This window comes from Tursiops truncatus, chromosome 11, assembly GCF_011762595.2.
Source record: "Tursiops truncatus isolate mTurTru1 chromosome 11, mTurTru1.mat.Y, whole genome shotgun sequence".
NCBI classification, from domain to species: Eukaryota; Metazoa; Chordata; class Mammalia; order Artiodactyla; family Delphinidae; genus Tursiops; species Tursiops truncatus.
In genome coordinates this window covers 8152609-8168438 of record NC_047044.1, presented here as the reverse complement: position 1 = coordinate 8168438, position 15830 = coordinate 8152609, and the positions used below count along the sequence as shown (strand labels likewise).

Below are 15830 nucleotides of genomic sequence, written 5' to 3'. Positions count from 1 at the left end.
AAGGTTAGGGCTTGTATGAAGGCTTTCTAAGTAGGGTTAAATGTAGGGGAAAAGGTCATCCCTATGTAGAGAGGAGATCTAGGACAAGAAAATTTAATACAGATATTCAAAAAGAAAAAAGTTAGAAATGTGTTTAACAATTATGTCATAGTGTTCTGGGGGTGCGGGGGATAAGGCAGGGAGGGAAGAGGGTAAAAAAGAAGGTAGGCTATGTAATGAAAGAACAGGACAAGGAACCTAGACAAGCTGGGTACCTGACAAGAGCTACTATATATTTATTGGGGGATAAAAGTTCACGTGGAAAGCATATAATGTAGTGGTAAAGAGCATGGATTCTGAAGCCAGACCATCTGGGTGCAATCTTAGTTCTACCACTTACCAGGTGTGTGGACACGTTCCTTTAACTACTTTGCCCCTCAATTTCACCATCTGTAAAATGGGATAATGAGAGCATCCATTTCACATAGTTATGGCAAAGATTAAAAGAGCTAATATATGTAAGGAGCTTGGAACACTGGCACATGGTAAATCCCATTTAAAATGTGTTAGCTACTATTATTTTATTTTAAATATATTTCTATATTTTTCCTGGAATTCTTATAAAATCTACTTAGAATTCCATACTCTATAAATGTGTCTCTTATGTTTTGTGGTTTGTTGCATTGTCCTGTTTGGTCTCTACTAGTTTTTTTTTTTTTTTCTTTCTTCTATTAAGCCACATATTAAAGAGAGATGCAAAAATGTAAAACAATGCCATTCTCTTACTAATTTTTTATTTTAGAAAATATAGCTATTTTTCTTAAAACATGTTATCTATGTTAACATATTAAAGGGATTTTTATTTAAGTATAGGTGATTTACAATATTGTGTTAGTTCCAGATCTGCAGCAAAGTAATTCAGTTATATACATACATATATATAGTTTCAGATTATTTTCCATTATAGCTATTACAAGATATTGAATATAGTTTCCTATCTCTACTAAATTTTAATGATTTGTTTTTCAAATATAAGGCTGTCTTGCCTATGCTTAAGGGAAATAATAAAAACTTTCTTCACCTGTGGAGAATTTTAAATGGGAAGTACTCTACTCCTGGGTTTAGGCATGGTTAGGCCCAAGAAATGAGTGAGGGCAAGGTAAGGAAACCTCAGGGAGAAAGCTCAGGAACCACCTACAGAGCTGGTTTTGCTAACTTAGAGATTATCTTCCACAACTGTTCTCAAACCTTGGAGGTTTTTGTGTAATATGGCACACTTCCTGACAAGAGATCAGGGAGACAGAGGTGATGTGGGTGGGAAAGAAGTTCTCCCACTTGGGGTTTTGTTGTGTTTTGTTTTTTTAAGCATTACCTAGCAGTGCTACCTCCTTTTCTCCTTTTGGCTTACTTCCTTCGAGAGTAATTTTAACTCCAATCTCCTGGTGCCCAAATTAGCTCAGGGTACTCCAGAGTATATGAAGGTGAAAGGCAATCAACCTGAGTTGTTATACCCAACGGAACATTTTTCTGTTGTTCATAAAAGGAAAAAAGCAACAAAAGCCCATAAAATGTTCCACGAACTTTAAACTTTAAAAAATTTTTTAGAATAATCACACCCACTCATAGGTTTTGAAAAGCACAGCAACAGAATCACAATAGTTCAAAAGCGTAAGAGTACAGTCTGACTGAAAATGATCAATCTAATTTCACTTTGTAAACTGACTAAATGGAAAAGGGAGATAGAAATTAGCAATAGAAGTCAGAGTCCACGAAGTTAATTTTTTAAACAGTTGTTAGCCTTGTATTTATAAAGACGAGAGAGTTTTAATGTAAAGGTGACTTTAAGCTTAAAACAATCAGAGATAATTTTACAAGTTTTTGAAATCAATTTTATTGAAGTTTAATCTAGATATGACAGATTTACCCATTTTAAGCATACAAGTTCAATGCCTTTCGACAAATGTATACACCTGCGTAACCAATATGACACTCAAGATACATGACATTTTCACCCCCTGAAGTGCTCTTATGCCCCTTTGTAGTTAACTTCTCTTTCCGCTTCTGGCCCCAAGCAACAACTGATAGGCTACCTGTCACTCTTAGAGAAAGCTGCATTGTTTTCCTCAGACTTTTTTTTAAATTGAGGTATCATTCACATTCTATTCAATTCACCCATTCAAAGTCTATAATTCAGTAGTTTTTAGAATATTCCCAAAGTTGTACAACCATCACCACTATCTAGTTCCAGAATATTTTCATTACCCCCAAGAAATCCGCATCTATTAACAGTCATTCCCCATCACTGTCCTACCCCCCACCACCAAGTCCTGGCAGCCACTAATCTTTCTGTCTCTATGGATTTGCCTATTCTGGACATTTCATATAAACGGAATTATACAATATGTGGCCTTTTGTGTCTATCTTCTGTCACTTGGCATGTTTTCAAGGTTCATCCATTTTTTAGAATAGTTTAGTACTTCATTCCTTTTTATTGGTGAATAATATTCCATTATAAGAATATACTACATTTTGTTTATCCATTCATTAAGTGATGGGCATTTGGGGTGTTTCCACTTTTGGCTAATGCTGCTATGAACATTTGTGTACAAGTTTTTGTGTGGAGCGATGTTTTCAGTTTTCTTGCGTATACACCTAGGAGTAGAATTTCTGGGTCATATGGTAAATCTGTTTAACTTTTTGAAAAGATGCCAAACTGTCTGTGTTTTCTTAAACTTTTTATTTTGAGATGATTATAGATTCCCACCCAGTTTTAAGAAATAATTCAGAGATCTGGTTTACCCTTCACCCAGTTCCCCCCTCAATGATAACAGCTTGCAAAACTATAGTGCAACGTTACAACCATGATACTGACACCGATACAGTCAAGATACAGAATATTCCATCACTACAAGGATCCCTCATGTTGACCTTTGATAGCCACAATTACTTTCCTCCCAGCATCACCCCATCTCAGCCCCCAAGAGGCATCAATCTGTTCTCAATAACTATCATTTTGTCATTTCAAGAATGTTATACACATTATTCCTCCGTGCTACAATGCTGGGTACTCAGTAATTTCAAATTGATTCATTGCTATACCTAATGGAAAAAATCATTTTAAGTACTCTACCTATTTTCCCTAAGGGAAAATGCTTGGGCAGCCCACTGTTCAATAGTTCTAATGTCATGACTTGATTTTATATGTCTCTTCAATATGTTTTTAAGGGATTTGGAGTACAGCTTTAAACATCTTCGAATGCTAGTTGGGAAAACCCATATCTTTGAAAGTTAAATTACTTTGTGCCTTAAAAACGTGAATTTCACAAATAATTTTTGTTGGAATGATGTGTGTGAAATAGCTATAAATGCTTGCTATTTTTCCCAGTTTTAGGACTTTTTAATATTTGTAATTTGGTAATACTCTTTTAGAAACACTACGTGTGTGTGTGTGTGTGTAATTATATTCCTAGTCATACTTCTTAACAAAAAATAGTTTGAAACATAAAAAAAAAGAATGTTATACAAATGGAATCATATATGTAACCTTTTCGGATTAGCTTTTTCACTCGGCATGATTCTTTGGAGAGCTGTCCCAGGTGTGTTTTATGTATCAACAGTTTGCTCCTTTTTTAAAAAAAAAAAATACACCAACAGATCGTCTTTACTTCTTTCACCTGTTCACCTCCAAAACAAAGTCAATAAAAATATCTGTTGGAACAACACGCTTCAACTTTAATACGCACCTGAGGACCTTGTTAAAATAAAGATTCTGATTGCATGTCTGAAGTGGAGCCTGAGATTGTGCATTCCTAACAGGCTCCCAGGTGATACAGATGATGCTGGTCCTTGGAACACACTTTGAGTAGCAAGGTGTTAGAAGGGTTAGCAAGGTTATAGCATCTGTTTGGATAGCCTACTTAATGTTAACACCATAAATTTTCAATACTCTACACAGCCAAATATTTTATAAATTAGTCTTATGGCACTGATTTGAGGAATATAATTCTTCAGTATAAGTGCTTCAGTTCCTATCTACAAGGCAAGATGAGGGGATATGAATTTTGGCTTTCTGATAAAGAGTAGATGGACTGTTAAGAGGATTTTCACACCTACCCTACAAAGAACAAAATATACTACAGAAAGGTACTTTTAAACAACTGAAACATTTTATACTAAAACCACTATTTTATGCCTAAGAGAACTCAGATTTTTCATACCCATCAAAAACAAACAAAAAAACTTAGTGTGTTTTTAGTTCATAAAAGCTTTGCTGAAAGGTTCAGCAAATTGAGAGTAAGTTACCGTGCACGGGAAGGATCTGCAGCTCTGCCAAGAACATGACCTAATACAAACACTGCGAAGATAAATTTCAATAAATCTTACAAAATAGAAACAAAGGCAAAAAATATAAAAGACGTTTAGACAAACTAGACTGGTCAGATGGAACAGCCTAATGGGATGGAGTGCCTCCTTATCATTCACTGTTTGGTCAATGGAGTGCTTTGACGGCAGAGGTCCCAAAATCAACAGCTCTTGCTCCTGATCCAAGACACTACCCTTCCAGCCATTTTCTGCCTCTTTCAACTACCTACATGTACACACACACACATACACACACCTATTTAATATGAGCTTTATATCAATACAACAGAAATATATGCTTAAGATGGAAAATTAGAAAGATACAGGAAAACTCAAAGGAAGAAAAAAAAATCCACTGTGAAATCCCACTACTCAGAGACAGCTATTAATATTCTGATGTATATCCTTATAGCCATCTTTTAGGATTATATGGATAAATGGTAAACATTTTCCCACATCTTTAAATAACCTTATGACTACATTAGTACCAATTATATGAATATATCATAAGTTATTTAACCAATACTCTATTGCTAAAATATTGGTTGTTTCTGTTTGTTTCTGTTTTTTCTATCATAAAGAAAACTGCTGGGGATGTATATGCATATGTATACATAGAGCTGATTCACTTTGTTATACAGCAGAAACTAACACGAAATTGAAAAGCAATTATACTCCAATAAAGATGTTAAAAAAATACTGCTATGAGCATCCTTATATATATATACATACACACACACACACACATATACCTTTTTAAATATCTTTAGAACAAATTTCCAGAAGTACTTCAAGATTAAAGAAGAAAAAAAAAAGAAAAAAAAAGATTAAAGAAGAAAGATATTTTTAAAAAATTTATGAGTTGCCAAATATCAAGAGAGTTGTGGCAAGTTGTCAGAATATCCAGGAAGAAATAAGAACTATCTGCACCTAATAGTATTCAAAGCCCAACAACAAAAACCAAAAACAACCACAAGATCATCAAAAACCATACAGCATTTATTATGTACCAGGAACTGTTATAAGCATTTTACATACATTAAGTTATTTAATACTTACAACTTCTTGGGGTTGGTATTGATATTATTACCTTTTTTTTTTAAACAGACGCACCAACAGGCACAGAGAGGTTAAGTAATTTGCCTAAGGTCACAGAGCTGGTAGTAGTGGCAGAGCTAAGAAACCTGGGTTCCAAAGTCTATGCTCTTGAACACTATACCCCTATTCTTCTCAACCTTTTTGACATCAGGACTCCTTTGCCCTCTTATAGTTACTGATAATTTCAAAGAGCTTTTGTTTATATGAGTTATAGCTATTACTACTTATCATATAAGAAATTAAAACTGAAAGCATTTAAAATATTTATTTCTTTAAAAAACAGCAATAAACCCACTATATGTTAACATACATCTTTTTATGAATATAATTATTTTCCAAAACAACAAAAAAAAAGCAAAAAGAGTGCCATTTTACCATTTTTGCAAATCTCTGTAACATACAACTTACTAAGACAGCTGAATTTTCATACATGATACTGCATTCAATCTGTTGAGATATCATACCAGCATGTAGCTCTGGAAAACTACACAGTACACCCATGAGTGGACAATAGTAAAAAAGGCAAATAACACCTCAGTATAAATATATAAAGAGCTTCCATCTCACATCCGCTGGAAAGGTCTCAGGGATGCCCAGAGGTCCCCAGACCACACCTTGAAAACCACTGCACTAGTTACTGCAATGCATGCTACACAGAATAGTTGAAAGGCATGTCCTCAGGAACATACCTGCCTAAAGCATATTCCAAAAACATATCCCAAATTTTTTTGTAAATCATTTACTCAACAATTATTATTAAGTGCATACTATGCATCAGGTACCCTTACAGGCACTGGAAACACAGCAGAAAAACAAAAGAGAAAAATCCCCTACTTTGGGGTATTTATTTTCTTGTAGGGAAAGACAGCAGTAACCAATAAACAAATAAATCACATATAGTCAGTCCTGCATATCCACAGGCTCTGCATCCACGGATTCAACCAAATACAGATTGAAAATATTTGGGGAAAAAAAAAATTCCAGAAAGTTCCAAAAAGCAAAACTTTAATTTGCTGCGCAGGCAACTATTTACACAACATTTACATTGTATTAGGTATTATAAGTAATCTAGAGATGATTCAAAATATACGGGAGGATGCGCATAGGTTATATGCAAATACTACACCATTTTATAAAAGGGACTTGAGCGTCCATGAATTGTGGTATTGGGGGTGGGGAGTGGGCTGGAACCAAGTGGTCCCTTGGTTTCCCCACAGAAACCAAGGGACGACTGTATTCTGTCAGATGGTAAGTGGTATGAAGAAAAATAAAAGCAGAATTTTAAAAAACAGGATGGTCAGAGAAGGCCTAACTGAGAAAGTGAAATTGGAACAAAGATCTGAAGGAGGTGAGGGAGCAGGCCATGAGGCTACCCAGCAAGGAGTGCTCAAGCAGAAAGAATACCAAGTAGGAAAGCCCTGAAACAGGAGTACAGCCTAAGGTGTGCAGGGTCAGCTGAGAGGCCAGCACGGCTGGGGCAGAATGAGCAAGGGAAGACGGGGAGTGTAGTCTGAGAGTTACAGGGCTGGGGCCTTGTAAGGACTTGGGCTTTTTCTGTGAATAAGAACCAGTGGCAGGTTCTCAGTGAGGAGGGATACGATCCAACTTTTCATTCTAAATGGAACATATAAGTAAGTTGTGTTTCAAGTAAAAAACCTAAATTTAAACATATACTCCATCTCTTACTGTGTGTCTTGAAGCCTCTCTAGGCCTCAGTTTCCTACCCTACAAAATGTGAAGGTACAGATACCTTAAAATTGTTGGGAAGATCAAATAAGATAATATACATAAAAACACTTTAGAAGTATGATACACTATAAAAATTTCACTACTGAGTTTATTTTCACTATGTAATTGCCACAGATTCCTCTTTTCCTTTTTTTCCCTCTTTACAGAGCCCTCTGTACTCTCACTAGACTGCTGCCACCACCCCATTTATGTGGCTGCCATGAGATTAAGGATGCCCTAGACCCCTAACAACATGAGCTCAGCCTGATACTGCCCTTTAGCTTGTTGAGAGCAAGGCAGAGAACGTTGTTTTTTGTTGTTGATGGCAGAGCGGGAGGTTTTTAATTTTTTTCCCCCTTGTTATTATAAAGAAAATCCTTTCAAAAATAATGCATGTGGTAATCATAAAAGTGAAGTTCCAAAAAAAACAAGACTGTATGAGACTCATCTTTATTTAATTTGGCACCGTTTTAATAAAGCTAAAACTGTGGTTCATGGTCTTGACAGCTTGCCTCATCCAAAAGGAAACAAAAGGGAAGAAAAAAAGATAGAGACAGACAGACAAATTCAAATTCCTTTGATCTAGGTCCTAACTCTAAGGGGACCCCAGATAAATTAATAAGTCAGAGAAAGGGCAGTAAGACACAATCCAGAATACTGATGACAACATCTGTTTGTCTGCCTACCTGTCTTCTGAGATCATCATCAAGGTATGAGATCAGCACTCAGGCCAGAGACGGCAGGACAAGATGGAGGTGAACCAGGGAACCACAGGGCCTGTAGCACCTGACTCCACTTCCCAGGGGCAGGAGGTAGACACCCAGGCACTGGTTTTTATCTCTACCTCTTAAGATGTGAGTCACTCTGGGTAGTGGGAGAAACCTGCAAGGGAAAACCCAAAGAAACCAAGATCTCTGGGGGAAATTATAAACAATCTCATACGTCAAAGGTCTCTGATGGTTTCCTTGTAAGTATGTTATAGCAGAAAGAGCACTGTCATGGGAGTAAGGAAATGAATTCTCCTTCCATCTCTTCCACCAATTAATCATGTGACTTCAGGAAATTAACTAACCTCAAAGAGCCAAATTCCTCATCTTAAATAAAGGAGAGGACAAGAAAATACCTAAGGTTTCCTTCAAGCTCTAAAATTTCTTGAACATAAACAAGAACATATTTTTAAAAGCCCATATTAATATTTAGAGTATTAGTAGATCCAAAAGGTAGTTATTGCTGAAGGTTCTGGAGTTTTTCACTAGCGCTACAGACCCCTGAGTGATGTGAACCCAAACAGGGGGCCCTTCCTTAAAGAATTAATGTATCACCTAAAAGGGCAAAAGTTGTCTGCCCACCATCTTCCTTTAACTTCATTTTTATGAATTACTCCTCCTCTCTCTCTAACCCATACTATTATAAAATATACAGGTCAGAGGTAAACTGTAATGATTAGGGAACCAGAAGTTAAATAAATATGCAAGAATTAAGTATACAAACATCAAGGAATGAGAGAGTAAATGGACCGAGGAAACACTTTTATATGGTAGCATGTATGGGGTACACACATAAAAAATTTTAAAGGTATATACAGTTAAAAGCAAACTAACAAAGCAGTTTTCTAAGGGACAAATCGAAGAGGGTAATTAGAGGACTTTAGTGTACACTGTGCTGCATTTCTCAGGTTGGATAATGTGTCCATGGGCTTGTGTGTTCTATATACTGTTGTAATATGTACTCTACATGTTCTTTCACAATTATGGGGTATCCCATAATCATAATAAATTTAAAAGAGAACTCCATTCTTTTGTGGAACAAAAAGTCTCTTCTGTCCCAATCCCCCAGCTCTCCATCCCTTCTCCCTAAGGCAGTCACTGTTGCCAGTTTCTTACAGTCCTTCCAAAGATATCCTACACAAGACAAGAGTGGGGAGGGGGGATGTAGGGTGCGGATGGAGTCTGTGTGTGTGCATGGGTGGGTGGGTGTGCAGAGATATGCGCACAAGAGAGACGGAAAAAACAAACCGACTCCCTAACCGTGCCTCATCCAGATCAGGTGTGTATCCTGTGACCAAACATACCTAGGAAACTGCTTCAATCCCTTTCTCTACAAAGGAACTATGATCCACTGTTGTACAGTTATAAACTAGTAAGAAGACTGCACTGGCTGGATGCAGGGACAGGGCCTGCCTGGTCAAAGCCTTACATATTAGCTATCAAGGGCTGAGCCCTGGCATTCCTTGGTTCTAAAACATACCAGAGTCAGCGCTGTGCCCCAATATTCCCTTGGTCTTAGCTTCAGAAATCCCAAATGTCCATCTCAGATAATTAGTTTTCTAATCACAATGATCTAGATAGGTTTCCATAGGGGTGATAGGTGCTTTAATCCTCTGTGACTTGATCAGAACACTTGGATTTAGCAGTACACATCGCAGGAAGAGAGTGCACGCTGCACATCCTGAGATGCGAAAGAACTTCAGTTTTGAAAGCTGTGCATTCAACAGCACACGCTTAGGGCAAGGCCTGGCTAAGATACAGGATGATAGTTAGAGGATTCATGTCTTAATACAACAACAGATCTTAAAATACTTTCATAAAATCTTGATTTAGGACGCTTATGCCAATTTATTAGGGTAAGTATGCCAAACCAGATTTCTTCATTCATTAAAAAAATAAAATACATGGGGCTTCCCTGGTGGTGCAGTGGTTAAGAATCTTCCTGCCAATGCAGGGACACGGGTTCGAGCCCTGGTCCGGGAAGATCCCACAGGCCACGGAGCAACTAAGCCCGTGCGTCACAACTACTGAGCCTGCGCTCTATAGCCCGCGAGCCACAACTACTGAGCCCACGTGCCACAACTACTGAGCCTGCATGCCACAACTACTGAAGCCCGCGCGCCTAGAGCCCGTGCTCTGCAACAAGAGAAGCCACCGCAATGAGAAGCCCGTGCACCGCAATGAAGAGTAGCCCCCACTCGCTGCAACTAAAGGAAGCCCGCGTACAGCAACGAAGACCCAACGCAGACATACATACATATATACACACATAAAAAGAAAATACATACTGAGTGTCTACCACGTGCCAATGTCAGGAGCCAATATATGGATGAATATATAGCCTTCGAGAAGCTAATAATCTAATTAGGAAGACATGAAAAATGATAATTAGTCTACATTGTAAAGGTGGTGCTGCAGGAACAGAGAGAAGGAAGGGCTGACTCTGTTGAGAGAGGTTTCACAGAAAGGCACCATCTGTACTGGATCTCAAAGGGTCAGAAAGAGACCACCAGCAGTGAGGAGGATGAAAGTCTCCTCATGCAAGTATGCCTCACCAAAAATCTCCCAGCTTCAAATACTAAATGAAAACACAATGTATCCTGGAACTTTGCCGTAACATTCAGTATATTAAAGTTTAATTTAGGGTGAAAACCTTATATCTTGAATCTTGTCAAAGGAGTTTCATTACTTTAAACATTTCATTAAATAGTAGTTTCACCTATAAAGCACATATTCATGGAAATCCAAATACCTTATTGCTGGAAAACCTACAGCTCACATAGTCTAAATGTCTTGACTTTATAGAAAGAATGATAGGCTTCTTTTTTTTAATTAAAGCTTCATAAGAGATGCTTTTTCATTTCCTATCATAGATACATCTATTATTTACTATTACAATCCAGTATAATGGTTACAGCTTTAGAAGAAAACAGTAACAATTTTACAAAGCAACACAGTACTAAGGTTTTTGAACATTTAGGAACCACAAGTACTAGAGCAATCAGTTTGCTATTACTCCTTTCTATACCCAGTTTCCCTTTTATGAACATATGCAAAAGAAAAAGGTCCACATACATGCTATTCTCTGCAGACCTTTCATTCTACCTGTATCCAATACCCCTGTCAATTTCATCCATACTTGTCTTACATACTATTATCCTTTAAAAGTTTTATGAAGTAGCTGGTCCAACAGATGGGTGGCTAGCCCTACCCAACATATGTCACAGGAAAAACAGCTCTTAGGCAAGACAAGAAAATATTAAGTAAGTCCCTTTCCCTTATCCAGCTAGGAACAGTGAGATCCCAGCTCAGAAAAAAGCAATCTTTTAACCTTTATTAAGAAAAGTTACTGGACTGAGATTATCTGTAAGTAACAAGATGATCAAAGAAGGGAGAGAGAGTCCAAATGCTAACTTCTACTTCCTAAAATAAAATATGTACTTGCCCACATACAGCAGAGAACCAGGATACAGAACAGGGGAAAAAAAAAAAATCTGAGTCATTTTAACTGGGAACTATTTCATCAAAGACAGATGGGAAACATTCAGATAAGCATACTATCTTGTTTAGAACACAAAGCTCAAAAGATCTGTGGGAGGAAAAGGAAAGGAACCTGGAATGCAGAGCATACATGAACAGAAAGACTCAACTAATAAACGACTCATCATGATCTTATTTGTAAAACCAGAAAAAACAGAACAGGAGCAATATCTTTCCTTTCTGTCCATACCCTGCCCATAAAGTGTAATGTGATAGCATCTGATTGTGTCTTCAGATGGATATCTGTGTCTTTCAACATACTATCTAAGCGCTCCCCGAGGAGAACAGTGAGACCAGTTCTGCCTGAGACAGTATCTGCCAGCACCAAGGAGTCTAATTTTCCTTTGAGTGAAGGCCAGTGGATGGGAAGAGGTCCCCAAATGCCACTTGTATGAATCTTTCAAGATATTCTCTGAAACACGAAAACACTACAGACTACATTTTAGTAGAAGTCTAAAAATAACAAAAGAACATACCCTATTTTTAGATATCTAACTTACAAGTTTAAGAACACTAGAAGAAATCATTAAAAACAAACTGGGATTTTTAAAATGCTTTAAAAGATACTTTTAAATTGGGAAAACTGTTAAGAGATAGAATTTCAAAAATCCTGCATTCCTTCTGTTGACTGGCTGCCTCCTTGCTCAAACTTCCTCATCTCCAAAACTTAGAGTCCCAATCCTACATGTTATCAAGAGGATTTCCAAAGAACCAGAAGATGATACAAATAAAAGATTTACCACAAAAGAGAAAAACAGCTAAGGAAAAATTTTAAGACACGCTTTCACAAAGAGCCATTTAAAGAAGAGTGTAGATTAGTGATAAAGACAGTACTGTATAAAACAGCAAAAGCAATTTAATTATCCCTCATTAAAAGCAGCACCACAGACAATAACAAAATACTTGATTAAAGAAGACAAGTCGTTTTTTCTCACATGTCTCCTCACTGAACAATCTTAAGATCGGTAAGCATCTAATTCAAAGCTATGTCTGAAGATCTAGAATTTGCAATCAGGAAAAAATTATTATTTTTTACAATAAAATCCTGAAAATGCAGTACATTTACTGGACAATTTATATTTACCCTCCCACTATCTTCCTCCCCATCTCCATCCAACCCTAGTACAAACATGCCCAATGTTTTTTTAAGAAAGCTATGGCAAATAGGATTTGCAGGCAATACGGGAATTACCGGACTGTACAGCCATCATTAACATCTCAGGTTCCAGTAGCGTCATGACAGGTTCTTCTCAGAAACAAGAGCCCACAAATATAATGAAAAAAACCTCAAAGTCGCAGAAGAAAGATGTTGTCTTCGGAGGCTACTGAAGCTTTCATAAATTCAGTCTCATGCCTTATGCTCAGATCAGACTGTGAGAACTCACTCCCCTTCTGAGTGCAGTTACCAATTTATCCACCCTTCACACAAGTCAAGATGGCACAGAGTTGATTTACTGCCGACAGGAAACCAAAAAGCACTCAAGTTAAGACATATGAAGTGTGGTTAGAACAGTGAGTGAGCTCCTCCCCTTGCTATTCGTCTCTGGGGGGAGGGGAGAGACGGACAGAAAGACCTTCAGAAAAGAGATCAACTGCTTTTTTCCCCCTCTCTTTTCAAGAAGAGAAGACGAGTGTTTTGTTCAAAACCTTAGTATAAGGGACTCTGCTGCTAATGCAGTTCAGAGCAACAGATTAAACATAATCCAAACAGCTCAATCTTGTGAAAGACACAGCCCAATTACTGACCCATTAATGGGAGGTGGGATGGGATCAGGCATATATAAACACATACACACAAATAAATATGTACGGTGAGTTAGTTTTCTGAAAAAGCGTTCTAACGGCTTTTTCATCTGTGGTACTTATAGATAACAGGCTAAGGAAGTTGAATGTTTAACTACAGAAGCACAGATATTTTCTCCACTCCCTCTCCAATTAAAATATCTGTTTTAAAAAGTCATCTGAATACATTCCGGAGCTATAATCTGTCTTTCAGATCTGCCAAACTCCTAAAAGAGCTCCTTACTTGTGCCTGTGTAAGACACGGGATCTGTGAATAGACAGCTTACTGATGTTATTGACTTTTCTAAAATGCTTTATGATCTTGCTGGACGTTTGGAACACATAAGAAGACAGTTACAGAAATAAGAATTTCCCTTTCCTCATAAAGAAACTTCAATCCTTTTTCCACTAGCACAGAGCAGGATCTTCTGAATAAAAACGAACAAGAGGCATTTTAATCTTTCATCACAAAAACAAAAAGAAACTAAAATCTTTTCAAATTACAGCAATTTCCATTTATCCAAAATTAAAAACTCATTTCTTCCCTTCACAGTACTTTTTACTGATATTCATAATAAGGATATTAAGATGCCTTTCAGCATATCTGATTGACTTTCTTTTTTTGGGGGGGGGCTACATTGGGTCTTCGTTGCTGTGCACGGGCTTTCTCTAGTTGTAGTGAGTGGGGGCTACTCTTCGTTGCAGTACGCGGGTTTCTCATTGCAGTGGCTTCTCTTGTTGTGGAGCACGGGCTCTAGGCGTGCCGGCTCAGTAGTTGTGGCACACGGGCTCAGCTGCTCCGTGGCATGTGGGATCTTCCCGGACCAGGGCTTGAACCCATGTCCCCTGCATTGGCAGGTGGATTCTTAACCACTGCGCCAACAGGGAAGTCCCTGATTGACTTTTAAATAGCTGAAAACTAGAAATCCATTTTTGGTATGTTTAGCTAGAATGCCTCGGTTTTTTCTGGGTGACAGCCTGTATCTTGAAAGCCTACTGGGCAAACTCAGCCCAGCAAATGCCTTAATGCTCACGTAGTCACACAAATGATAAATGAAAGTGCTTAGAGGTCTTAAAAGAGAAAGTAGTCTCAGAATGATTGACGGCAATATTCTGTTATTAGAAAAGAGAAAGCAATTCAGATTTGCGGTGGGGGAGATTCTGTGGAGGAGAAAAAACTTCCTTTCTTTCTCACTCCAAGAACATCATGTTTAAAAGAAAAGCCAGAAAAGCTCTATATAGAACTGTGGGAATGACTCAACAGGCAACGGAGTGGCAGCCGGTGTGGGCTAAATGCTGCTCTGAGAAGAGAGAAGCATTCTCACTGGTCCCTTCTCACAACCAAGCTCTCAAACCATCTTATGAAAAACGGGTCAATTCCAACTCTCAGACTACATGATAGTCTGGTCAGAGGTTACCAACTAAAGGAAAAGAATCCCTAAAAGCTTGAGTCATTCCTTTGTCCATATGTGGGCTGGACAATTTGCTGTGTGAGGGTTTTTCAAGTGAAACAAGTTCTCACAGTTCTGTACTTAGAGGAAAATAAATACAAATTATAAGATTCCTGCAAAGAAGATGGTAGGAAGGGCAGAGGGCTGTTCCTCTTCTGCCAAAACTTTTCTGTTTGCTGTAGAAGAGTGCTCGGAATGTCAACTGCCAATATTCCAGCCCGACAGAGATACAGTACTGACAGTCACGTCACGTGGTGGTAGTAACATTAACACATCACATTTCAACTGATTTGTTTACTTTTTCACAGCAACTCCACACCCATTATTTCATCTGCACTTTGGGATAAAAGGAGCTAAACAAAAAGAAAACAATTTTTAAAACAGAAATCCAAAAAATTAATCTTAAAAAAAAAAACAATAAGCAACATAATCTGCCTACTGCTAGGATTTTGCATTCACCCTGAAGACAGCACAGCATCAGACTCAATGTGAAAACTGGTTTTAAAACAGTTTCACAATTCTAAAAGTCTGAACTCCTATGGCAGCTTCAAATCCACTAATTTTTGTGCAAATTAGCAAAATTTCATAGAAAGAGAACTAAAGTAAACTTTGAAAAGGTCTCTGCACACGTGAACATGATTTTCAAGTTGATGGAACCAGGGAAATGAAGGGTAATGATCTTAATTCCCAATAAAATAAAAGCTCTTTTGCTTTTAATCATAACTCTCTAGCTAATTAACAAAATTTTAATATGATCTACAGTCTATTAATCTACTCTAAAGGGACTGCAGTATAGCAATATAGTTTATTCATATAAAGCTTTCCCACCCACCACTGGCTCCCCAAAGGCCTTTAATGTTCATAATCAAGAGGAACTAGACAAGTTCTTATCCTGCTTGATCTTCCTACTGGATTTGTCATGGTTTCCATACTCTTCTTAAAATTTCCCATTTCCCTGACTTCCTTTAAAAATACTACTTTCTTACTTCTCTGACCTTTCCTCTCAGAATTCTAAATCGCTCCTCTTTCTCTGCCCCTCTCAGGAGCACCCCTTTCCTTTCCTCTTGTACATATTCTCCCTGGGCAACCTCAGCCTTTCTTAAGGTTAACCACCACCTACCTA

At 37.7% G+C, this 15830-nt stretch overlaps 1 protein-coding gene across 8 annotated transcripts in view; it reads right to left on the bottom strand.

The window, feature by feature from the left end:
• The window catches only part of MRTFA (myocardin related transcription factor A), a 167192-nt gene that overhangs the window by 92292 nt on the left and 59070 nt on the right, over positions 1-15830 (bottom strand). The window contains exon 1 of one of the 8 annotated variants that reach the window (XM_033865992.2): positions 12667-13924. The exons of 6 other annotated variants lie outside the window; for them this stretch is intronic. In XM_033865992.2, the coding sequence (XP_033721883.1) occupies positions 12667-12712 (46 nt within the window). In that variant the 5' untranslated portion in view covers positions 12713-13924. Of the gene's footprint in view, positions 1-10222; positions 12503-12666; positions 13925-15830 lie in introns of those variants that run through there. One more of the 8 variants, XM_073788142.1, reaches the window with a different exon arrangement.